We start from the raw sequence: 24,294 nt of genomic DNA, 5'->3' as shown, positions 1-24,294 counted from the left end.
CAGCAGGAGCTGCGGCCTGGTCACCGCCTGCTCTGGGCAGTCTGGCCCCACAGAGCCCCGCAGCGGCCCTGGCAGCTCCCCGGGAAAGGAGAAAGCCGCATCTTACATGTGTGGCATGTTCTAAAACAAAACAGTAACTGAGAGATTTGATGGACTCTGACAGGGGGAAGAAGGGAGTGAAAAAGATGGAACAAAGATGCCATTTTAAAATCATTGGCTCGGGTTCAGGGCCTCACTATTTTCTATGGCAAGGAGCGAGTAAAAAAATCCCTCCTATTGACGAAAATTTTTTTCCTTATAGTCGTTGAAAGCCAAAGGGCTCGGGGCTTCCGACTTTCCCTCTTGGGGGACCTGGGAGCCAGTCCTCTGGAAAACTCAGGGAAGGGCTGGATGGCCAGAAGGCAGGAGACTCCAAGGCCCCCAGCAAGCAGCTTGGAGGAGGAGGACCGGGTGCAGGAGGACACACTGTGTTTTCAGCTCGGATTCTGTGATCTTTCTGCCAAACGGGGGTTTACAAAGCAAAAACCTCCAGAGAATTCTCATACTTTCTGGCTTATTCTCCTGGTGTTCATCTTAACAGGAATCAGCTGTTTGCCTTCTCACTTATCCAGCATGTTGCCGCGGAGAATTTAGCATCTGGTCTGGCTATTATTAAAAACAAGAACATCCTGCTCTGCTGAGAGAACAGCACCACGGGCAATGAAGGACAGAGATATTTGCATTCAGGATTCCAGAGTCGGAGTTTTGGTTCAATATCTGCTCTCCCTCCTCCGCCCCCATCCTGTGAGGTTTTCATTTTAAAATTTCCCGATGCCTCTACTATTTGCATCATGGGCTCCTTTTTTCTGAAACAGAGAGACACAGACAGAGCGGACTTTTTCCTTTCACCGGGAGGCAAAACTCACTGGAGTTGTTCAAACACTGACCCGCTCCTGCAGTGTGATAAAGTTGAACTACCAGAGGAATTTTTTTTTTTTCTTACAACTGCGGAAATGAAAAAGTAAACAAGACTGGGACTGCATCGGTATTTAGGCTCCAGCTTTTTTGTTGTTGTTTTCGTCTTTTGCTTTTTTTTTTTTTTAAAGCATTGGGCTAGGAGCCCCAAGGAACCATATAATATGAAAAACCCTGAGAGGTTTTACTAGCCAATAAAAAAAACTGAGTTCCTATTAACCACTTAACTCCTTGATGAAGTTCCACCCTGACTTGGATCCTTCTCTCCCTTCAGGCCCATGAGGAATGAAAGTTGGTCCATCAGTCTCTCCCTGCACAACCTGAGTTCACGGTGTGTCCCAGAAGTGCTGGTTGAGAAGTATACTCAGTGCTAATCTCTGCATTTCTCATCTGTGAAACCACTAATAAGATCTCAATAAGGAGTCAGATTTTCTATGCCCAAAGCCACGCCCAGAAAGACTCCTGAAGCACACTGCTAAGAAGGAGAAAGGTCACTGTGATTTTCAAGATTTCAATATTAAACGACTGTGAGAGAAAACCAGAAAAGGGCTAAGGCATTACTGGAATATGTCATGATTCCCACAAAATGTTCCTCTCGTTTCGGGGCAGAAGAAGAGAGAGAAACTCACAGAGAAACAGAAAGTGAAACTGGCCGGAGTTGTTGCACTGTCAGAGATGGATGGAGTTATACAAAAATAAACGACCTACTTTAGGAAGGAAAGGATGTCAAAGATTTAAATCATAAAACTGTTGTATTAAGGCTCCCGAGATTGCGCGTGTCATGTGGCTGTGTGTGTTTGCTTTTTGCTGGTTTTAAATAATAAATTTGCACATTTATATCAATCCATCATCTGATTGTGGTTAGGGGGTTCCTGGTACCCTCATCTCTCCAGAGACCCCTTCAGCTCTGCCACTACATCCTGTATCTTCTAACTCCACTGGTCCCACTGCATCTTATTTCCACCACCTCATCCGGGCTAAGTCTGGTACTTTTGCTTCTCCGGGAGAAATGTCCCAAGACAGAAGGAGTACAAGACTGCTTGAGACCTGGCTGTGGATTCTGTGCTCTGGTTTCGTTTGATATTAAGGAGACAAAACTATTTCTTGAGGGGCTTGTGTGGAAGAATTTTTGCTCCCCCAGCCCCATTGTTTTAAAAAAATATTTTGCTAGATGGTTTTGGTTTCTTTATAAGGCTGACAGGCGGGGGAGGGGAGGGGAGGATTTTTCCCTTCCTATTGGCTGTGGACTGACACGGGATGACCTGGGACGAACACTCAGCCACCATGATGTGAAACACCTTTGCAATGCTAAATCATAAAGCCTATTCTTCAGAAAACTCCACTAAATGTTCAAGATATCATTGCAACAATATAACAAGAAAACAAAATTAAAATAAGTTTTAGTTAAAGTTCAGTAAGTTTCCAGAAACTTGATCCCTCCGCTTTCTAAGTGGGTTGAGCACGTCAGGACAGCAGGGCCCGTTGAATCTCCTAAACACTTCCGAATAAAAATATTACAAAAATTAATAACCCTTTCTTAAATGTCAGTGTCACTGTACCCCTGACATCTCAGGGGTGTCCAGTGTCCCCTGTTTCTTCTAAATAACCTATTTGAAGAAGAGTAACTGCTGCTTCAAGACTTGTGGGTGAAGATGTGTGTTTTTGTAGAATTTGCAGGGATAATAACATCTGGCAAAAAGATGCTGTGTCAAGGGGCACCTGTGTGCTTGGTGAGCCTCGGCTTTCCCTGTGGCTGCCCTGGTACCTCTTCCCATTCCTCCATCCTCCTCCCTCCCTCCCCGCCTCCCTCCCTTCCTGCGGGCAGGCACCCAATCACACACACACACACCCTGCCTAGTATAGGACCCTTTACATCTGCAGTGGATCCTTTTCTTCGCTAAATTTTGATGAACTACTTTTTTAAAAACTTCACTTCCAAGCCCTCCGGATAGAACGGCTATGTCTGTGAAGCCCCTCACGGGTCACAAAGAGGGTGCGCAGGAAGGGTGGCGGGGAGGAGGGAGATTCCCTTGACTTTGCTCAGAGCTCATCATTTAAATAAGAAAGCATCACCACTCCAAGTATTGGTTACTACCTGGCCTTACTTAAGCATCTTCCTCTGGCCCGAGGAGGGAGCCAAGAAAGGAAGAGATGAGGTGGTGGAGAAGGACTCAGAGTAACCCGGGGTACCCAGCGCCAGTGTGCAGGCCGGCTGCCCCCTCGGCCCACTCATTCTCTGCACTGACACCCGGCCAGCTCAGGCCTTGCAGACTCTCCCATGAAGGCATCCTCTCCAGGCCCTTAGGACCTGACTTGAGCAAATGCATGAGTTTGCCGGGGGTCTCCCAGGGTAGCTGGCTCACTGAAATGGGGAAGTCAGTTGAGCTCTCCCCAGAAAAACTTAAGAGACTACAAGATGGCAGTCTTATCATAAACTCCCCCTACCCCAGCCAAAACAAAAACAAAAACAGAAACCCTGTTTCCTAGGACTGCTCTCTAAAATGGCTTTAAATAAGTGGGACAGAGATTTAACTCGGGTTGCCTACTGTTAACCTGATCATCCGGGTGCGGTTACATCATCAACCATCTCTCCCGTGGCTCTGGGCCGTGTCAGTACCGTTCACCCGTTTCCAGAGGGAATGAAAAATCTGAAAATCAGCTCCTGAAGATCAGTGGGCCCTGCTCCCCCGGCTGTGAACAAGGGCCTCCTCTACCTCCCCGCCTGCCTTTTCAGACTGTTCTCAAATCCCATAAATATAAACATGTGGCTCTTCAACCGCATCTGTAGATAATAACTTCAGGGGGCTTCCTGTTTACACGGCGATACCCATTTCCCAGCCAAATAAACTCTGCAGCGGAGAGTCGAGGTGTTTATTGGGCCAGTCTCGGCCGGGACTGAGTTAACAGGAAACACCCACTCTCCGAGAAATGTCTGATGATTAAATATTTGGGGGGCGGGGAGGCACAAAGGTCAGAAACACTGGAGACACTGCTTTCTTCTCCCGCCTGCAGTTTCCAGTGAGAAACAGAAGCAGCCATGATACACACGCCCAAGCCTCCAGCTGTGCTGCTCGCTGGCTGCAGGGCCCGCGAGGCAGGAGGAGGGAGGAAGTGCAGACGGGAGAGCCGGGAGCCTCCCTGACGACACATGCAAACCTCCAGGTGCCGTCAGGTGAAGGGATGGGAGAGGCGGATGGGCATCCATCACTGGGAGGTCCCTCAGTCTCCTGCCTGGCTGCCCTGTGTCAACAAGCAATGGGTTCTTGCACCAGCTCTGGCCAGAAAGCCTGACCTAGGAAGTCAGAGAGAGCCTGGAGCCCAGTGGTTCTCAGTCGGGGGATTTTGCCCTCCAGGGGACATTTGGCAATGTCTGGAGACATTTTTCATGGTCACGACTGGGCAGATGCTACCAGCACGTAGCAAGCGGAAGCCAGGGATGCTGTTAAACATCCTACGAGGCACAGGGCAGCCCTCTCTACACTCACACCAAAGAATTATCCAGCCTGAAGTGTCACTGGTACCAAGGGCCAGTCCAGTGCCTTTCCATAGACCAAGAAACTGAGACTCAGAGGAGGAAAGTGATCTGCCCCACACCTTGCTGCTGCTGGACAAAGCTGGAGAGGCAAAGAAAGCCGCGGTGCCCACCTCCCGTGCGATGCCTTCCAAAGTCACACCAATGTTTAATTTAAAAGGATAAATAAATATACACCCTCCAAGAGTTGCAAACAAGGTCCCTGGCCTAAGCTCACCCAAGTGCTTTTAGGATGCCTCCCAGTCTTAGAAACTAGCAGTTTCCAAGACGGCTCAGAAAACAGTGCCAAAGGGGTAAGAATGAGTAGATCTGAAAGGCGGCCTCTAACTCCTGCGGGATGTGGGCGGCCGCCCAGTGACTGTACTCGCCGGCCCCGCGGTCCCTGGTCCCCCGTCTACAGCCGCGCGGACGGACAGCACAGGACATGAAGAAAGCAACCACTCTACCCCGGGCCCTCCACCTCCTGGCAGGGGAGGGACTTACCAAAAGTAAACAGTGGCCCAGAAAAAAGACTCCAAACTAGAGTGAAGCTCACTAGTAGCAGAATTTCTCTGAGGCTGAGCTCTCCAGGCCCAGGTCCATTTTCACTCATCCTTGTCTTTGGTTGACTTTCTTTTTAAGAACCCAAAAGAGATGTGGGAAGGAAAACACACTACCCACTACGGCTGGGCTGCCTGGGCTCCTGGGACTACAGCCGGGGGGTTCACTTGCCGGCCCCGTTCATGGCCCAGAGACTGAGAATCACGGAACCATCCAGGCTGCTGTCTTTCTACCCTGACTGGTCCCGTGGTTGGAATCAGGGGCTTTCCCAAGGATGGGGCGGGCACTCCTTCCTTCAGACAACAGGCTGATAAGGAAATGAGTGCACTGCTTGGTTCTTCGCCCACCTCTCTCTAGGGGCAGGACCAAACAAGAACCCAGCGCTTCCCAAGACAGTTTTCCTCTCACCAGTAATATAGGATCCCTGCTCTCATCCAACCCTGGCAAATCCTACCACCCATAAGTGCCCAGGTGTAGGGAGGAGGAGGCGTCAGACTAGAGGAGAAATCGCCGATGAGAAAAGACCCAGTGTACACACATAACAAAACCAAAAAAAAAAAAAAAAAAAGCCATTTTATTGAAAATTAAAGTCAAACTTCAAATTAATATTACAATCATGAGAAAAAAATGCCAAATAATTCAATTTACAGTTGCAACATACAATACAAATAGTCCCTTTGAAGTTACGAGTAAACTCATCCACAATCATGACCTGTGGCACAAAGCAGAATTTGTACAATATGTGCATGGGAAGCAAATCTTGGGCAACAGCAAATGGAAAAATAAAAATAAAAATGAAAAGCTTGTATTTACACACAATGCTACAAATATTTTTGTTCCACAGAAATCTAAGAATGGTAAAGCATATCCAAAAAAATTGGAATTTTATTCAGAATACCTAAGAAATTACTGTAAGTTATGGTTTTGGCTGATATATTTCAAAGTACTGCATGAAAAAGCAAACAGTTATTTGTAAACATGAAGTAAACAAACATCTAAAAAAAAACCTCACAGAGAAAGTATTTTTTTAAACGCGTTATCTTTTTAAGAATAACAAATTCAAAGTTTGGAAGTGTCGTCTTTTATTGATTTTATTTATGATTGTTCTTTCGAATTCACAGACAGAATGATTGGTTTCGCTCATGCTCTGTGTTTCCATGTATTAACCTAGACTCTGAGTCAGTCCCTTTCCTGGGAACGCAGGGAACTCCATAAGCCAACACACACGCACATGTCTCCTCCCCTCGGAATTTGCACTGGATGGTCCCTGACAGTGGGGATTTCTCTGCTCACTTTTAAAAGGCCCTGGTGGGGAGAACTGGTCTGAAGAGCAAACCACAGCTGATCTGCTGAGTCTCCCAGTTCCAGGCTGGACGTCATTTCAGGAAAAAAAAAAAAACAAAAAAACCCAAAGCTGTGGTACCGGTTCCAGAACTCTGACAGAGGCTAAAGCCAGGTGGGAAAAGTGGCTGTACTGGTCATGCTGTAAACTCCAGCGACATTTGTGCTACACCAAGAACCATGCCATTTGAACCTGAAGGAAGTGGAGTGTTGGCTAGTTCCAGAGTAGCAGTAAGGCTTTGCTTTGGTCTTGAAATCACAAATCATACATTGTGACCCAGTGCAAATTAAAGGTTCAGTTTAAAAAAAAAAAAAAAAGATAAAAGAAAAAAATTAACCCCCAGGCTGAAAAAGGGCAGAATTTGATCTAAGAAATGTAAATTACCCCATTGGAGTGGTTGGAGTGAGGGCAGAAGGAAGAAGTGCTTGAATTTTTCCCAAGGAAAAAAAAAACTTTTAAAGTGTTTCTGGGTTGCTGCCTGCAGCCACTATAATAACATTTCAACACGAAAGCATCCCTTAAGTCACTTTGTATGTGTCCTGTAAACTTAAAAAAGCCCTTTTAACATTAAAAATAAAGTACAGATATAGTACCTTTTTTTAATTAAATAGGGTACAGCTGGCACTGGCGGTAACATTTTTATGTCAATTAATTAAGATTGAAATGTGTAACCAGACACTGGCTTTTTTAAGTGCTGCTGAAAGAAACACACATATTTTACACTTACAAACAAATGGGCAGTGGCGTGCTTCAAGCTACCACACACAAACAATAAATAGTATCAATTACTACTTCCATCTTAATAAAAAAGTGGCTTATTTATCGAAGCATACTTGGTATACAACCTTTAGAAGGCAAAGTGTTTTGGTTTGCTTTGGTTTTCCCCTCGATTTTTATTAGGAGGAGTCAGGGTGCTTTCCCAGGCGAGGACAGGTCCAACGTCCCGCAAAGCCGGCCGGAGATGCTTGGCGGCCTATGAAGTGGCCTGGAGGATGACCGGGGAGCCAGGGACCTCTGGGGGCTGGAAGCAAATCCCTAGAAGGTTCTGCTTAGGGTGGGACATAGAATTCAAATGCCGGGGCCCTGGCCTGCGGGGGAGGAGGGTGAGGATTTGCCCGGTGGTGTCGTGGAGTGGTCCTGGCTGGGCCTGAGGATGTGCCACGTGGCCGCCAGGAGTGGTCAAAGTGCATCCGACAGGAGGGCTTCACACACAGTAGTCGACGCCAGACTCCACCGGCCGGGCCTGCCCTTCGCCCTCCATCGTGAGAAATGCGAATGTCAGAAGCTGGACCTGGTTTCCACCGCCTGTGTGCTCTTAGATCAGCTGCCTGCTGCTGACCCCGCTCCTGGGAGGCAGTGACTTAATTCTGCTCCTTGAAATGCAAATTCGGTGGAGAGCCGCCAGTGGGGCCTAGGCAAAGGCAGATTTGGGTTCCCCTGTCTTAACTGGTAAGGCGGGTGGGGGCAGTTTTGCTTTCCTGTACTGCGTGTATCACGAGGGATCCTTGGGCCACACGTGTGGCTTTAAGCTGATCGTGTCTTCACTGTGAGGCCTGGCAATTGAGAGTTTTGCTTTAACTATGAAACCACAGAACATTTTTCTGCAGTTCAGTGATTCTCTTGTGCTTGTCTGTCTTAACACGACAAGAGTCATCATTATTTCAAAGAAATTAGGAAACCACATCGCTCCAGCATTTCATGCTGATGAAGGGCAACGTAAGTGATAAAGGACTGAGAGTTTTTTTTTTTAATCTCGAATTATTGCTTTTTAAAAGGCAAAGCTGTGTTAGAGGCAATGAAAGATCTGAAAGAACTAAGAACAAAACATTTCCTTCATACATCACAAAAACAAGCTACATCTAAAATATTTGGAGATGGAAGTATTTTTAAAACATCACATTGTGCCTGGATGAACTGAAATTGCTTAGCAATATTTCAGATATGGCTCTAGCCCACTGAAGAAATTTGTTATTTAATAAAGAGCACTTTTAGAGACCGAAGTCAACATCTCAATACACTAAGAAATGTTTCAAGGGTCCAAATGTCATTAAATAATTATAAATATATCTTTAAAGTTATATGACTATTCACGTTAGCAAGTTACCTCAGATTTTACACATATTCATAATTTAAAAAAAAAAAGAAGACAAATAACACACAGCCAAACACAAACACTATCTATACCATTATGGCTATAATAAGGCATTGCCATTTTCAGTTTTGCATAAAAGAAGCAGGGGCAGAGTTGGGGTGTTGGGGTGTGGTTTTGGGATGGGATTTCTTTTTTGGTTAAATGGGAAGAGGGGGGAAAAAGTATAAAAAAGTAAAATAAAATAATCTATCCTGGTCAGTATTTTTGAAGTCACTTTCTTAAAGGAGGGGGGAAAAAATTAAAAACCAACTGAACCAAACAGTTCAAATGAATACTTGCAGAGAAGGGGGAAGGGGAAGTTTGGAACAGCTGCTGCAGAGGGATGGCAGGGGCGTGGGAGCCCCCGTCCTGCCCCTCTTCCCTTCACGTGCACCTCGGCTGGCTTTGGAAGCGGGTCTGCGGAGGGCACGTGTCCACGCACCGTGGCCACCGGCCGCCATGAGCGCGGGTGGTTTCAGAGCACAGGGAGGGAGCGCTGGGCTCCTCTTCCTCCTGGACCTGGAGTCCACCACTCTGAACTGGCGCACCAACAGGTTACTTAGGATAACAGACCGAACAAGCGACAACGGCAGCGAAAACACCTCTCTCCTTGGTTTGTTCGTAAAAGTACATTTTAGAGAGAAAACGATCTGAAGCCTGATTAGGATTGTCTCTCTTGGGCCTTTTGCTTCTCAATATCTACCCTCTGAGGGTCACAAGATGGTGACAGAGTGAGTGAATGCAAAAAAACAAAACAAAACAAAACAAAAAAACTTCTAAAAAATAGGCACTTTGTAGATAGCTAGTTGATATACATATATAAGCACTCTCTCTATATATGTATATGTCGACACGTTTGGGACGTGGCTCCCAGAGACCGCTGGGCCACTGCTGAGGAAATTTCAATAGGGTCGCCAAACAGATTCATCCATTCTGCCACTAGAATTCAGAACGGTTGGGGAACTGCTGTGGCTTCCGTCAGCGTCAACGCCATCATTCTGGTTAGGCAAATTGGGGTTTAATAGCGTGCTGCCATTCGAGGTGGTGGTGCATGGCGGTAGCATTCTGGAAGGAGACCGGTCTCCCCCGGGCACCATGGGGAACTGATAGGATCCTGACGAAGTGCCATAGTAGAGATATGGTGTGCTGCTGGTCTGGAAGGGTCCGCTCTGGCTTTGGGAAGAGCCGGGGTAGGGTGGTGGCAGGTAGGTGTGGTAGTGGGTGGTGGCGGACATACCGAGGGACATGCCTGAGGTGACTGGCGGGGTGTAAGTAAAGGTGGCTGGATAGTGCATTCGTGGATTGGAGAAGCGGCTCTCAGTGAGGGATGAAATGCTTGGGAACTGCCTGGGGTCTGAAAAAGGGCCCAGTTCTGAAGCACCTAAAAATTACAACAGAAGATGGGGGGAAAAATCTGTAAATATCAATTAAAATATGATAGAAATTTTTTTCAAGAAAAAAAATAAAGAAAGAAAACTTAAGCTTCCCCAGAAAGGAACAGCAAGCCACAGACAGACTTTCAAATGCACCGGTCACTACACAGTCTTTTTGTTTTTTTTCTTCACTTGACAGTCTTAGCAGCATTTATCCTCAAGTTCCTCACCCCTCAGAGAACCCCAAAGGGCTTTAAAAACCCAAATACGTGCTAGGTCATGTGTGCAAACCAACCCAACACTCGGATCAGACAGATTCACTCACCACACTTTAAGATTGAACCCTCACTGATTTTTATGTTTCTCTCTTTGTTTCTCGTTACACCTCAGATATTTGAAAGTGACATTTTTACTAAGTCGGATATGTTTCTTTTTCTCAATTCAATATAAAGAAACTCCAAAATGATCAGTTTTGTTATTAGTACACTTAGCAGGGCCCCTTCATCAATGAAAGAACTTCAAAAAGAGACCCTAACATGGGCCTATCCCGTCTCAACTCTCAATGTAAAATCCTGTTTTATTCTTCATATTAGTAACAGATTTTGAAACAAATCAAACCAGACTTCAAAGTATTCTGGAACTATCTTCCTTATGGAGGCATATAGGGAGAGTCTGGCCCTAAGAAATTGTCCCGAGGGTCTACATGACCTAAATCGTAGGATTTGAAAGTGGGTGGGGAGGGGGAAGAAGGCTCAGCACCTAGGAATCACTGCGTTTCGAGTCTTAACGGGAGATGGAGGACCTGATCAAGGCCAGGTGCCAACAGCAGCTTTGGGGAAAGGCTCACTGGGAGAGGAGATAAAAGAGGTCACCTCACCACCCATCTGCCAGGCCCCTGGACCACATCCTACAGCATTAGCTTCAGGCCAATTTGAACTGAGAACCTGGAAGCAAATCCGGGTTTCCCCTAAAATGTAAAATCCTTTAACTTCTAAATGCCTCCTTCCTATGCATTTCTGGTGCTTCACTTATGAAACCACACTTATAAACCGCTTCATGTGGAAATTCGTTTCCTGAAATGCCAAAAAACTGAAGAGCTGTGATCTTTAAAGATTGGGTTATGATTTTCTAAAACTGACGGGGCTGTGGCAAGCCCTTTTATAACCCCAGTGTCCTCAGGATATTGTTCACAGCTGAAACCGTCCAGTTCTGCGGCTCTCATGTGTGTGCCCCTCCTACAGCTTGCATCTGTAAGGGGGAGCACTCAGTAACTCGTGAGGGCCTCAGTGAGCGGGTACTCCTGCAGCCTCATTTTTATTTCGCCCTCGTTCTTGGATACTACAGTACTGATGAAAGAAATCATCCTAATACTTGTCTTTCAAGGTGCTGATTGAGAGTTGTTCCTTTCTGTTAAGATGCACACTGCCTGCCATCTTCGTAAGATGCTCGCGGTAAGTGCCAGGATGTGCATGTACCATAAACAGTGACTACTTGAAAGCAATATACTGTTAACCCAAGTTGTTCTCACAAATCGGACAGTCCCAGTCAGACAGCCCCACCCAGCCCAGCCCAGCAATTGTGAAAAGTCTCACCTGCCTGGCTCTTCTTACTGAGAGTGGAAGGCCAGAGGCAGAAGTCAGAGGTGGCAGTGTCATCATCTGCAAAATGAGGGGGATGAGCTCTAAGTTCCCTTCCGGCTCTAACGTTCTATCACCGTGAACTCCAAGACAGAAGGAGAAGCAACAGCCCTGGGGGAGGTGGGAGCAGAGGGGTGGGATGGGCAGCGAAGTTCCCACCCCGCGTTAGTACCTTCCCGGAATCCACAGGCCCAGAAGCAGAGGGTAAAGAGCTGGTGAGCAGCCTCTAAGACCAGAAGCAAACACTTTCAAGATGACAAACCAAAACTAGCCCTGTCTGGGCAGTGACTCTCTGCTCTAGATAAATTCTTCCAGCCTCCACTGGCCTCTCCCTAGTGCTTCCCCGAGTATGAGATTCTGAAACACTCAAGGGTAAAAAGGTAGAGTGGTGATTATGATCGGCTCACAAGCCCGCCCCGGGCTTCTCAGCGCCTTACACAGTACCCACACTGGGCGGAGACCACAGCCTTTCCCGGCCAGCCCGTCTAGGTGAACAGGAGTCAGCAGAGCTAACAGTTATGGGCAGGCCACTTCGGTACGCATGAGGGTCAAGGCTCAGCTAGCGAGAGAAAGCAGAATGATGTGAGCAATTTCAAAGGGAAAGAAGTCACACTTAAAACCCCAGCGTTCCCTCCCCCACCCCCCAGGAGCACAGAGCTCACACAGATAGACTTGTCAAGGTGAAAAATGCTGCTCCTGGTATAATATGCTTCTCGTAAGTACATATACTTAAAATATACTGTAGTCATAATTAAAATTCCATGTGGTTTCCCTTCTTTTGATGCAGAAGCCTCATTAAAACCCTTTATGTGGGACCCTGCCAGTAAACTCCAATATGGTTTTGAATTTATCTCTCCACCCCCCGCCCGCCCCAACTTCTCTATTTTACCTGCTACATTTGGCTGATGTTTTTATTATCCGTCACATGTCAGGCTCACTGTACCTTTTTGGTTTATAGATGCCAGCTAATGCAAACTGACATTCATTCTTGAATTCATGAGCTCTGGTTGTGGTTTATAGAAAACAATGCAACAAATTTCTGCTAGGTTTACAGAATTTTGACCAAGGGCTTCTAGTCATTTGAGACTGTCATGTCTTAAGGATTGCAAAGAGAGCCAATGTGGGCTTGAAAGGGATTTATATACTAATTTTTATAACTCACAAAAAATAAAATTTTCTGGAACTTGTTTAGTCATTTTTGTGTTACTAAGAAATTTTTCTGAAACATACTGCAATGTGTTCTGCAGGAAAAAATTTTCACGGCTTGCTGCAGTATCACATGAGATCTCATATAATAATCGGTGATGGGGAGAAGGAAGGAATCCTAAACTAAAAGCAAAAAACCTCCCTAATCTTCAGTTATTTATAATGATTATTACAGAAGCAAATGATGTATTAAATTTTCCTTCATTGAGTATGGTTGTATCCGTATTCCTAATCTGTTTTGTACATGAACTTGGGTTTTCTTTCAGACCACCTCCTTGGGTTATTTTGACCTTATGTTTTAAACTATTCATACTTGGGTCACTAACCACATTACAGACAACTATAAAAGTGAAAAACCAAGACCTAGATATTGTAGCGACTAAAGTAAAGAAAATGTAACCTCTACTTATTAAAAGGATCAAGATGAAAGCCTGGAGAGTTCTAAAAGTGCTCCTACCCCAATCTAACTTTATAAATGCAAAACTCAGTAACTGCCTGGGCGATCTGCTTGGTAGCCTCAGAGCCGGTTTAAAACTCCCGGCTACAGCCCACAGATTAAATAAAGCCAGTGCCACCAGGAGTTACTTGAAGCCCAAGACAAACACGGTGCATCTTCCCAGTAGGCTGGTTCTACTCAATATGGAGACAAGGGTACGCCATACAGTAAACATGGATATGACATGGAGGAGAATGCTAACACCAGGGTGAATTTCCAGACAAACAAAAAAATGACTGTGACAGAATTTTGCATTCATGAAGCTTCAGAACACTTAGGTGAATTTTTAGACAAACAAATTAAAAAAAAATGACCTCAACAAAATTTTGCACTTGTGAAGCTTTAGACTACGCCCCCCCCCCCCGATCCCCTAAGGTACCCATTTACCCTCTGCTGGTTGGGGTACTCTGATGAAAAAAAATCCAAACCCCTCATTTACTATTTAGTTAATCCTAATCTAACCTGCTGACAGAAAAACTAAACTGAGAAGAGGAGGCATTTACTCTACAAAATCAAGCAGCCCCAGAGAGGCAGAGTCACAAGTCGGTAAGACTGCTGTGATTTCTGACCTCTCTGCAATCTTAGTTACCCCTAAGGAATTTGGTTGACACAGTCACACACACATATATGTGTATTTGTTGTCTTAAGTCTATTTGCCGAAATAAATTTGCCTATTTAAGTAGGCTCTTCTGGTGCCCACGTGTGCAGCCCCACTGAGGGCTACTGTCCTTGAGACACTATTTAAAAACTCTTTCCGAGTCTTGCTGGTCTAATCTGCTAATCAGTGAGCAATTAGTTCAGTTGATCATGGCATAATGTGAATGAGACCAAGGTCAAGGGCTTGATTCCCTTAGGACCTGCTGGTTCTCTCTGGATGCATTTCATTCCAGAACCACTCCCTGCACCCCCAGCCACAGTCAGATAGCTTGCAAACGCGTGGAGCTGTGGTGAAAAAGAGCTGCAAGAACCTTGCCTATGGAAACAGCAGCAGCAGCAGTTTTCCATAACCTAATACACCTGGGGAAGAATATTAATAAAATGCCCGTGAAGCTCAACTAAAAATAAAATCAATGTTAAAAATAAAAAAAATTCTTGCCCCGCGGGAAAAAGGAAATGAAATAGCCTCGCTTTACCCAGCCAGATTTCTTGGGTCTTCAGAGCAGGTGGAAAGTGTGGTGGAAGGGGGCGAAACCGAGATAAGGGAGAACGAAAGAGACGCTCTGGTCTGTGACTGTCGTGGCCTGCAGTCCTCTAGTGCCTTCGCACCCGCTGTCTGATGCCAGTCTCTTGGGTCACACTTGACTCCTCACTAGAGTGAGCCATGGAGGGCCGTGAGCTCTCTATCCATGTCTGCCCTCCTCTTCGGGGCTTAATAACAAGGGTTCTTGACATCTCTCAGCCTTCACCTAGTACTTTAATATGCATCTTCTCACTTAGTGGCCCCTCAAGAAACACCAGTTGGTTGAAAATGGGCAAGGAGATCTTTAAAGGAGTTGGAAAAGAATGAGACTGAGCACTTGCCATTCGGGGCTGTCAGCTGGGAAACAGTGTACCTTGTTTCACCCCGTCTCAGCAGAGGAATTTACACAGCCCAGCCAAGGAGGGCAGGTCGGGGCAGAGGAAAGGAAAGGGGGCCTTAGTTCAGGTGGAACGCAGGCTGGCAAAGGCAGAGTCCTTTGTCTTTTTTCAACACAAGGGCAAAAACGTAACTGAACCAAAAGCCATCACACTTTTCAGCAATGAGGCAGTAACTGCAAAGCTTCGCTGAGGCCTCTTCAATGGTGGGAGGTGTTGCTTCAATGCATCTCAGATACACCCAAGCACTTTGTAGTACCCCCCTCATGGCCTCCTTTCCAATGGAAGACGTAATACGCGGGACCTCCGCAGAGCTGCTCTCCACTAAGAGTCTTCTTCCCCTTTGACAACATTTTGGCTGCCCCTTTCCCAACCGACTCTTACACGATTTCCTGTTTCACTCCTGTTCTAACAGCATTTATTTTCTGGATCGCTCTTTTCGGCCCCTCAGCTGCTACTTTCCTGAATTATTAGCTGTTTCTTGGCCTGTTCTCTCCAACTATAAAGTGAGCTTTGGATGGTAAAGGTCATGACTTATTTTCCTCTCATATCCCTCAGAACCTTCTACATCGTATGAGCCTAATTTTTTTTTTTTAATGTTAAGTGTCTGGATGGATGGACGAGTACATGAACGAATAAGTAAATGTCCAGGGATCAGGAATTCTGCACAGTACCTGGCACATTTCTGACACATTAAGAAAAGAGATACTATAATAAGCAGTAAGCAATGCTGACAGCAAACCTAAAATGTAACCCAAATACCACTCTATACCTATGAAACCGGATAAAACTCTCTTTAAAAGGTGTTCAGAGCTCTTCCCAAGCATCACTACATCACTGGACCTCACGGTTCAGACAGGGGCCCACAAATGGCAGTTGCCACTGGTGAATGGATGCCTCTGTTTTGCCACCAGTGTTGTTCCCAGTATCCTCAGAGCTGGTATCGGTGTGTTAAATCTAAAACCGGGGGCCCACAGGGAGAAGGGAGGAAGGAGGAGGAGGGCCAGGCCAGACATGCACAGCCTGCGGGAAGGTGAGTTAGCACCCCTCTGCCCCTGGATCCCAGGGTGACCACTGCCACTAAGGCCTCGTCACTTACTGGGAATGGGTAGTAAAGGTAACAGAGGATAAGACACATCCTGTCTGAATTCCTAGGCAGTATATAGAGACAGTATGTCTGTGACATCAAGAATTGTGGATTGGGGGAAGGCGGGTTGTGGAGGGACAAACTAGGAGCTCGAGATTTGAAGATACTAACTACTACATATAAAATAGATAAACAGCAAGGTCCTACTATACAGCACAGGGAACTATATTCAATATCTTGTAATAACCTATAAAGAAAAATAATATGAAAAGGAATATATATGTATGTATGTATAACTGAATCACTCTGCTGTATACCAGAAACTAACAACATTATAAACCGATTATAATTCAGTAATAATTTTTTAAATGTAAGTTTAAAAAGCTAAAGCTCTAAACATTCTTAGAAACAATGAACAGTACATATATGTAAATTAAAAAATATATGTGCACTAAATTAAAAAAAAATCTATCAAGCCATGAAAGACATAGAAGAAATTTAAAAGACATATTACTAAATGAAAGAAGCCAGTCTGAAAAGGCTACAAACTGTATGGTTCCAACCAAATGACATTCTGGAAAAGGCACAGCTACAGAAACAATAAAAAGATCGTGGTTTCCAGGGGTTTGGGGAGAGGGAGGGAGGGAGGAATGAATAGATGGAGCACAAGGGATTTTTAGGGCAATGACATTATTGTATATGATTCTATAGTGGTGGCTAAGTGTCATTATGCATTTGTCAAACCCCATAGAATGTACAACATCAAGAGTGAACCCTAATGTAAACTATGGACTTTAGCTGATAATAATGTTCCCATGTTGGCTTGTCGATTGTACCAAATATGCCACAGTGATCAGAGATGTTGAGGGTAGGGAAGTATATATGTGTGGGTGGGGAGGGCTATGTGGGAACTCTATTTTCTGCTCAATTCTGCTGTAAACCTGAAACTGCTCTAAAAAAATAAAGTCTATTTTAAAAAAAGAAGAAATTAGGTGGAATGAAAAAAAAAAAAAGAATTATGGATGACCTTTATGGAGGAAGCAATGGCAGCTGAGACACGTGGGCCTGCGTGACATCACGAGATGAGAACGGTTCTCCCGCCCCAGGCCCGTGGGTTCTACTCCACCTCTGCTGCCCAGACAGCGAGCCAGCTGGAAAAGGCAGAGCATCCGCCTTGAGGTTCCTGAGATCTGTGTCCTCCAAAATGACACAAGGAAGGGGAAAATCTTCTACCTTTTCAGGCCACACAGGTGCAGAGCCTTGAGATCAGAGGGTGTCACTTTGACTCAGCACAGGTCACAGCCTTGCTTCACCAGGAATGACTGAACTCGGCGAAGAAGGTGCGAACAATGAGGCTATTGGCACGGAGTCCCCTGTCTTACTCTCCCAAGGTCACATCCCACTATGTCCCCAGTATGAACCCTCCTCAACGTGGTGGGACGCATACTCAGACCCTTACTGCAGCTTCACTCAGGCTGTCCCCAGACTCACAGCCACCTCTCTTCCCTCCGCCAGACCCAGAGATGAAAGCACTGTCTTAAAAGCTCACCATTACACAAGCACTTCCCAGGGCTACAAATTCTTATCATCTTTCCTTCCCCATCTACATCTTGAACGTTTACGTATGTAAATTTTACCACTCCATGCATTTTAAAGTACCGTCATTGGTTTTAGATAAATATTTTCATATTCCAACTAAAGGGAAAGCAAATTAAGGATAAGACCCACGTATCCCTCTTTCAGATCCTACCTAGTACATAGCACAGTACTGACAAAAGACGAGTACTTCCAAAAAGTGCGATGAACTGATGAATTACTAGCCTAGTCCCGATCAGGCAACTTGACAGAAGTAGAAATGCTATGTAAACATTATCTAAAAATCTATTTTCGATTATGTGCAGAATATTACTTTGCATTTTTCCACACTGAGGTTTTAAGAGATTTTACATCAATTTTCTTAATTTCCCTGAACTTGGCCCTTCACACTAAAAATGATAAGTCTCTATCACTAAATTAGTTTTACTTTTAATTTCATTAGATAATGGTTGGAAAAACATACCCGAGGTGGCAGAAATGCAACAGATCATGCTGATGGAGAAGAAACCAGCAAAATGAGAATCTGAAATCAATTTTTTGAAGATAATGAAAGGTCAGGCTAGCAAACTCCATAGTTTTGCAAAAGAGAGGAAAGTGCCTCAACTGTCCAGGATAAATATTTATTTTCCGTGTTGTAATGAATTGTACTTTTCCACTGCACGCTCACAAATTCTTAAAGACCAGCTGATCCCAAGGCTAAGAAAGTATGCTATGCTGAAGGAAAGAGAGAGAGGAAAAGGAAAAAAAAAAAAACCCACAACCTGGCAATTTTCAGAAACTTCAGCCATTCCTTAAACCCACCCAAATTTTGAGGATACTGTTGGAATAATATATTTCCTCTTGGTGAAGGGGACAGAGGGAGGAGGTAGAAGATGGGCAGTGTGTGTGCGCGTGCACCCGCGTCCAAAGAGGGTAAGAGAGAAGGAAGAAACCAAAGAGGGGGTGGGGAGAGAAACGGAGGAAAAATGAGAGATCATCTTGCTAGGCCTTGATTAAGAACTTTTTAAAGGCGAGGAAGGGTGGATAGTCTTTGAAACCAGATCCACGGCAGGAAGGAGGCCAGCACCCAGGACACCGTGTCTTTGAGCAGGGGCCACCCACGGTGCCGCGGCAGTCATATGACTGCTCTGTCACATCCTGAAGCCATTTCCAGCCCATGCACACGTCTGTGCTCCCATTTAGAGAGGATGGGATATATTGGGAACACACATATGGAAACACTTTCAGAGAATCAGTTTCCATGAAATTCATAATGAGCCAAGTGGCTTCAGATGTGGTTGCGTTCCTCCGATTAGCCAGAAGGAAAAAGAAAAAAAAAAAAGGAGGAAAGAAGGAGGAAAAAAGGGACAAATCCACCCTTTCAGACCTTATTTCAGTTTCAGAGAAATTAAAAACCACTAATGACTTATGGCTACCAAAACACAGAGCCACAATTAAGAGAGAGAGGGGAAACTAGGAAAAAGAGGGAAGGAGGTTTAAAAGCAAGAGTCTTGCCCTCCTAAAAATAACAGCTTCGATATCGGTAATCTTATCTGAAATCAGGAGGAGGCTTTCCTCTGATGGTATCTGCCTCTAGTGGCATAATTAATTTTCTGACATCCTGGCTGTACGCAGCGCGCATGCGCACGGGGATTGGGGGCGACACGGCCGAAGGCAGAGGCTGGAAGACCAGCTCTTGTTTGATAACATATGTGGCCAATTAAGATTATTTTTAAAATTGCAACTAAATGATAAATTGTTCCTAAGTAAATCTTTCCAAAAAGCCCGAATACAGAAAGGACGGCCTGGTATTTTCCTGTGGCCTGTGCTAGTGGTAACTATATTAAAAGGCTATATTAAAAGCAGAAATTTATGAACTGGTTGAGATGTTATATATTAGACACTCAAGCCTAGCTGATAGGAAAGCATGAAATACAAGAAGGGAACAAGTGGGGGAGGGTTTTTTAAGAGGGACATTTAACTGATATTTGTTAAGTTAAAACAGTTTTTTATATTAAAACCAAAACAGGCCTACGATGGAGTAAAATTCACATGAATTTTAAGATATAACAAGAGACGCAAAAGTGCTTTCCAGGCGGGAGTTGGGGTTGTTTTGGGTTACGTCAACAGATTGTGGAGGGCAGAGCAGGGGAGGGGCCCTGGAGTCCCCACTGCCCCTTGGGGTGCTTCTTTCCAGCCTGGCAGCAGCCTAAACCCTCCATTTAGGAATGCCCTGGGGATGGGCTGGGAACCAGCACTGGCTGTTGCTTAACAGACCAGTCTCTGCTCCCACCATAGGGATCCTCTAAGTGACTTCGTAGTCACCGTACCCCATGGTATCACTGTCACAGGACTTACTAAGAGGAAAGAGTGGCGGCCAAACTCCTGAGATTCGAAGGCTCCCATCTACAAAGGATCTTACTTCATGTAACGGCATTAAGTCCTCACCCCAGCCCTGGGAGGTAGACAGTGTCACTGACCCCACATTACGGATGACAAACTGAAGCTCAAAGAAGCGAAGGGAGTTCCTCAAGGTTACAGACCAGTAAATGGTGGCCTGTGCAGGACATGGCCCCAGACCCAGGGCGCTCAGCTGTCAGTCCCCTCCACGGTACAGAGGGATTCAATGTCATTTCCACGCGAATTCTAACGGCGAATTGCTATGCCTACCTGGAGGGCAATGATGCACTATCGTGCGGGTCTGGGGGGGTGGAGGCAGGGGTGGACTCAGCCCGTAACTCTCACGGTGTCTTTACCACTGACACTTTGACCGTAAGCAAATCACATCTTATGTTCCTTGGGTTCTCTCACTGGGTAAGTGAGAACTGGCAAAAGGACGCAGCAAATAGCAAACACCTCCTTCTCCAAAGGGTGTCCCTGCTTACGGGATTATCTGAATAGAGAATAAGGAGACTGAAAAGATTGGGTCCGAGCTAGGAAAGACATGGGTTGAGAAACAGAATCCTGAAACTCCCAATTAACGCCACGTACCCAGCTCCAGGCCCAACCAAACTCCTCTGTAAAAAAAAAAAAGAAAAACAAACCTGTTGCAGTGGGAAAAGGAGGCTAGGAGAGCAAATAATCACCATAGAGACCACATTCCCCCATCCACTAAGTGCGCAAACACCGTTTTCAGGTCCAGCTCCATTCTCCCTCCTGGTCTGCTCCTCCAAGTCCAGCACCGATCCAGTCTCAGGCTAGCCCTGTAATCAAGCCTAGCGCTGACCCTGGACGGCCCAAGGGAAGGGAGGGTTGGCTCCAGACAGCAGCTGCCTCCGAGGTAGGACAGCTCAAAACCTGACAAGCTCGGGGAACAGTTTTTCAAATAAAATTCCCCTCACAAGGCTTAGCACCCCAGTGTGGTCCAAGCGCCCTGAGGCCATCCCGGACCTTAGTGCTCGTGACTCAAACCCCCTCAGTGCCCCAGGACCCAGAATGTGAACCAGATGACCGAAGTGCCACTCAGTCTCTCCAAGTCAGCACTGCAGGCCAGAGCTATCCCAGGCCTCACACAACTGTGGGAATCAGGGGTCAAAGCCACAGGCTTTAGCCGCCACTGTGTCCTGCCAGGACCCTTCCTTATCTCTGCCCCCCTCCCTCTTCAGTCAGATGCATCCACTTACCTGCTCCCTGCAGACCCGGCCCTGGGATTGGTGCCTGCCCCAGGAAGACCACAGAAGAGACTTCCTGGTTGTGATGGAAGGTAACCTTAGAATTGAGACCCACTTGTGCATGTGTGTATGTGCTGTATCTTCTGCCCAGACAGCAGGAGTTCCTGAATCCTGGTCTTGGCCACCTTGGAAATCCCGGTCTCAGGATTTCCCTGTTCACGACTGCCTACCCAGTCTGGGGCTGCAGGTCATGCTATTGATACGCACACGTGTGTACATTTCCAGATCTCTGGATTAGGCACACCGCAAGCATCTGCTAGGGTTAACGATCCTGTCCTGACTTACCCTTCCAGCCTTGTCCCTCATTACTTCTTCTTGAACTCTACGATCCAGCTGGACCAGAGCCCTGTCCGTGGTCCACACCCCCCTCCCATACAGCTTTGTTACTCCCTCTGCCCTCAGTATCCCCACCCCCACCCCACCTGAGTCCCTCCAAGGTCTAAGCAGCATTTAAAGTCTACCTCACAGTCCCCCTCTGCTCCCACGATTCTCCTCGTGCTCTCGCTCTGGGCCCTAGCGGCCCCCCCTCCCCGCACGGCGTTCTTCATCCGTGTTTCTCTTGTAGGATGCATGTCAGAGGCCCCACAATCCCCCCATCACTGCTACCAGCCTGTCCCGTCCCTGAGAACCAGACGCTGTGTTACTTATCTTTAAAACCACTATAGCTCCTCTCAGAGTGACATTCGGACGGTACTTAAATGTCAGTGTGAGGAAAAAGGGATGGCGATGCCAGGTTCAACCTCGATCCTTGTCTCTAACTGCAGAGTGTGCGTGCCTTCTGATTTCTGCCTGTCCCTCTTCAGCCAGCTGCTCTTCCTGCCCCACTGCACCTGTGGTTTACCTGCGCTCATGAGTTCCATGTCCACAGCTCTGCCCCATCCACCAGTCTTGGGGCACATCTCTCAGTCCACCCTGTTCCCTGGGTTTGCTCCCTAATCCTAAGAGCAAAAATGTGTTCTGGTTTTGTCAGTCCCAAAGCGAACCCTCCTGTCCACATCAATGCTGACTCTCAAAAATAATAATTAAATTAAAAGATCATGTCTCAAATGTAGACATTGCTTTTGAGGTTGTCTATTTTCACATACATCTGATTTTGCCATCACAAAAGGCCCAACTGACAGGTACCACCTGATGAGGACGCTTCGTCAAGGGAAGAATGCACTGTCTCAAGGATGCAGCCAATCAGGGGCAGAGCCAAAATAATGTTGGGTTTCCTATCCTGGGTCCCTTCCCCCCAGCTAGACTTGTCTCATTAGCATCTAAAATTTTTCATCCTAAGAGAAGTCCTGACAGGGGGAAAGATAGTATCTCTTTAACAATAGGCATCATTCTAACTGAATATTTAAAAAAGCAATGACCAGTGTGCCTTCTCACAGTGGAGGTTTAGATCCAATAACGTCTAGAAAGCAACCTACTACCTTTAATTTAACTGAAAAACTGACTCCCTTTGAAAAGAATTTCTTTTCCTTTGTTGCTAGGATTTAGCCTAAAAGCATGTACAAGCGTCTGCATACTGTCCTGAGACAATGTTTCTCAGGTAACTTCCGAATCCAAACGCAGTGTTGCGGTAGCTCGTTCCTCCGACAGTGTCAGAGGTTTCCACACCAGCCCTGCACACAGAATTAACTCAAAACCTCTGCAAGAAAAACATCCCTGCTTTTAGAGTTTGATTTGGCATCAGTTTCAAAGAGCTGTTTGTATATTTTAGCATATGTAGAATTTTCCTTTGCTTGAAACTTCTCTTCTAACAATGGACAAGACATGATTTCTCTTCTGAGTGACTTAAACAAAAACAAACGTGTCTTAGTTACATAGAACCTTGTTCTCAAGGTGTTTTTTTTTTCTTGACCAGAAATCAAACCCTGCAGATTGCTAAGCAATAGCCAGTCACATAGGGAGATTTTCCTTGCTGTAGGAAATAAACAAATACTAAATAAATCGACAAAAGAAAAAAATATATATATAGGACCTCCTTTCACTTTCTACTCTGCTTGGTAACATTCCCCTCTCAACATACACACACACACACACACACACACACACTCCTGCAGAGGGGTTTCTTTCTCAGTGTTTATTCCCGGTGCTATAGTAATAAACTCGCCGCAAATGGGCAATTTCAACATCTGTTTGTGGCTGCTCCCAGACACCTTGTATTTCTTCAGGACATGAAGCCTGCTGACTCCCAAGTGTAAACAGACACACCTAATTATGTATTAAGGTGTCTGAGAGGAGCTACTTGTTTTGATGACAAAAAAAAAAAAAAAAAAAAAGAGAGAGAGGGCCTAGTCATCTCGGTATCCTTGAGAGAGACACACAAAAACACAATAAATAGCCAGTGGTAGCTCCTCCCAACAGTGGACATTCTCTGCCTGCCCAAAACTGGAGCCCTACTTTAGCCGGCCAGCGAGTCCTCTCCCCTGCGTCCACAGCTGATGATGGCCAGTCAAGAGTGATGGAGCTGTCAAATGGGGGGCAAAGTCTACCCAGTCTCTCCAGCAGGATTTAATTTGAGGGTGAAAAGAGGAAAGGGGCAAAGGAGGAGGAGATAATTCAGATGTAGCTTTTTATTTCCATATCACAACGGCCATGTACAGCAATAGCCAAAAAATGCCAGTGGCCTACAGGAAATGCAGCAGGAGAATACAATTACAGAGCCTTGGACCACGCAGTCGGGGGCGTGGGTTCTGGCCCAGCACTGCCCCTAGCGGGCAGGGTGATTGCTGTTGAGCCCTTCCCCTCCCTGTCCCCACATGTTCCTCGTCCGTAGAATGACGGACCTTGACTCAAGCTCTCTCCATGGGCTCCAACTCTAAAATTCTGATTCAACTACATATTAGATAACGTTGGAATTCTAAAGTAGCTTTAAAATTCTACTAGAAATATGGTTCCTTTAAAGAAAGATGCCCATTCATTAAAAAACAGTTATTACCGTTTTTAAAAACAAGGTATATTCACTGTGCAAAAAATACCCAGGTTTTCTCTCTAGATACAAAATGCCAATTAGAAAATTTAGAATATTCTTCCACTAAATAAAAAAATAAAAGTAACTGTTAACAACAGTTTGCAAGGAGGCCGAAAGAAAACGGGAACACTGTTAGCTTTTAAAGATTTTTGTCATTAAATTTAGCAGTGAAAGGGGTTAAAATTAGCTTTAGGCTCCTACACTCAATGAGGG

At 45.7% G+C, this 24,294-nt stretch overlaps 1 protein-coding gene across 4 annotated transcripts in view; it reads right to left on the bottom strand.

Moving 5' to 3' along the window:
- Positions 1 to 24,294, bottom strand: part of RUNX2 (RUNX family transcription factor 2) — a 222,535-nt gene that overhangs the window by 9,958 nt on the left and 188,283 nt on the right. For 2 of the 4 annotated variants that reach the window (XM_032463184.1, XM_032463185.1), the window contains one exon: positions 6,068 to 9,880. The exons of 1 other annotated variant lie outside the window; for it this stretch is intronic. In XM_032463184.1, coding sequence (XP_032319075.1) covers positions 9,402 to 9,880 — 479 coding nt within the window. In that variant the 3' untranslated portion in view covers positions 6,068 to 9,401. Of the gene's footprint in view, positions 1 to 6,067; positions 9,881 to 11,464; positions 11,531 to 24,294 lie in introns of those variants that run through there. One more of the 4 variants, XM_032463183.1, reaches the window with a different exon arrangement.

This window comes from Camelus ferus, chromosome 20 (assembly GCF_009834535.1).
Source record: "Camelus ferus isolate YT-003-E chromosome 20, BCGSAC_Cfer_1.0, whole genome shotgun sequence".
Classification (NCBI taxonomy): Eukaryota; Metazoa; Chordata; class Mammalia; order Artiodactyla; family Camelidae; genus Camelus; species Camelus ferus.
The sequence above is the reverse complement of the archived record's forward strand: the minus strand, read 5'-3'. Positions and strand labels throughout refer to the sequence as shown.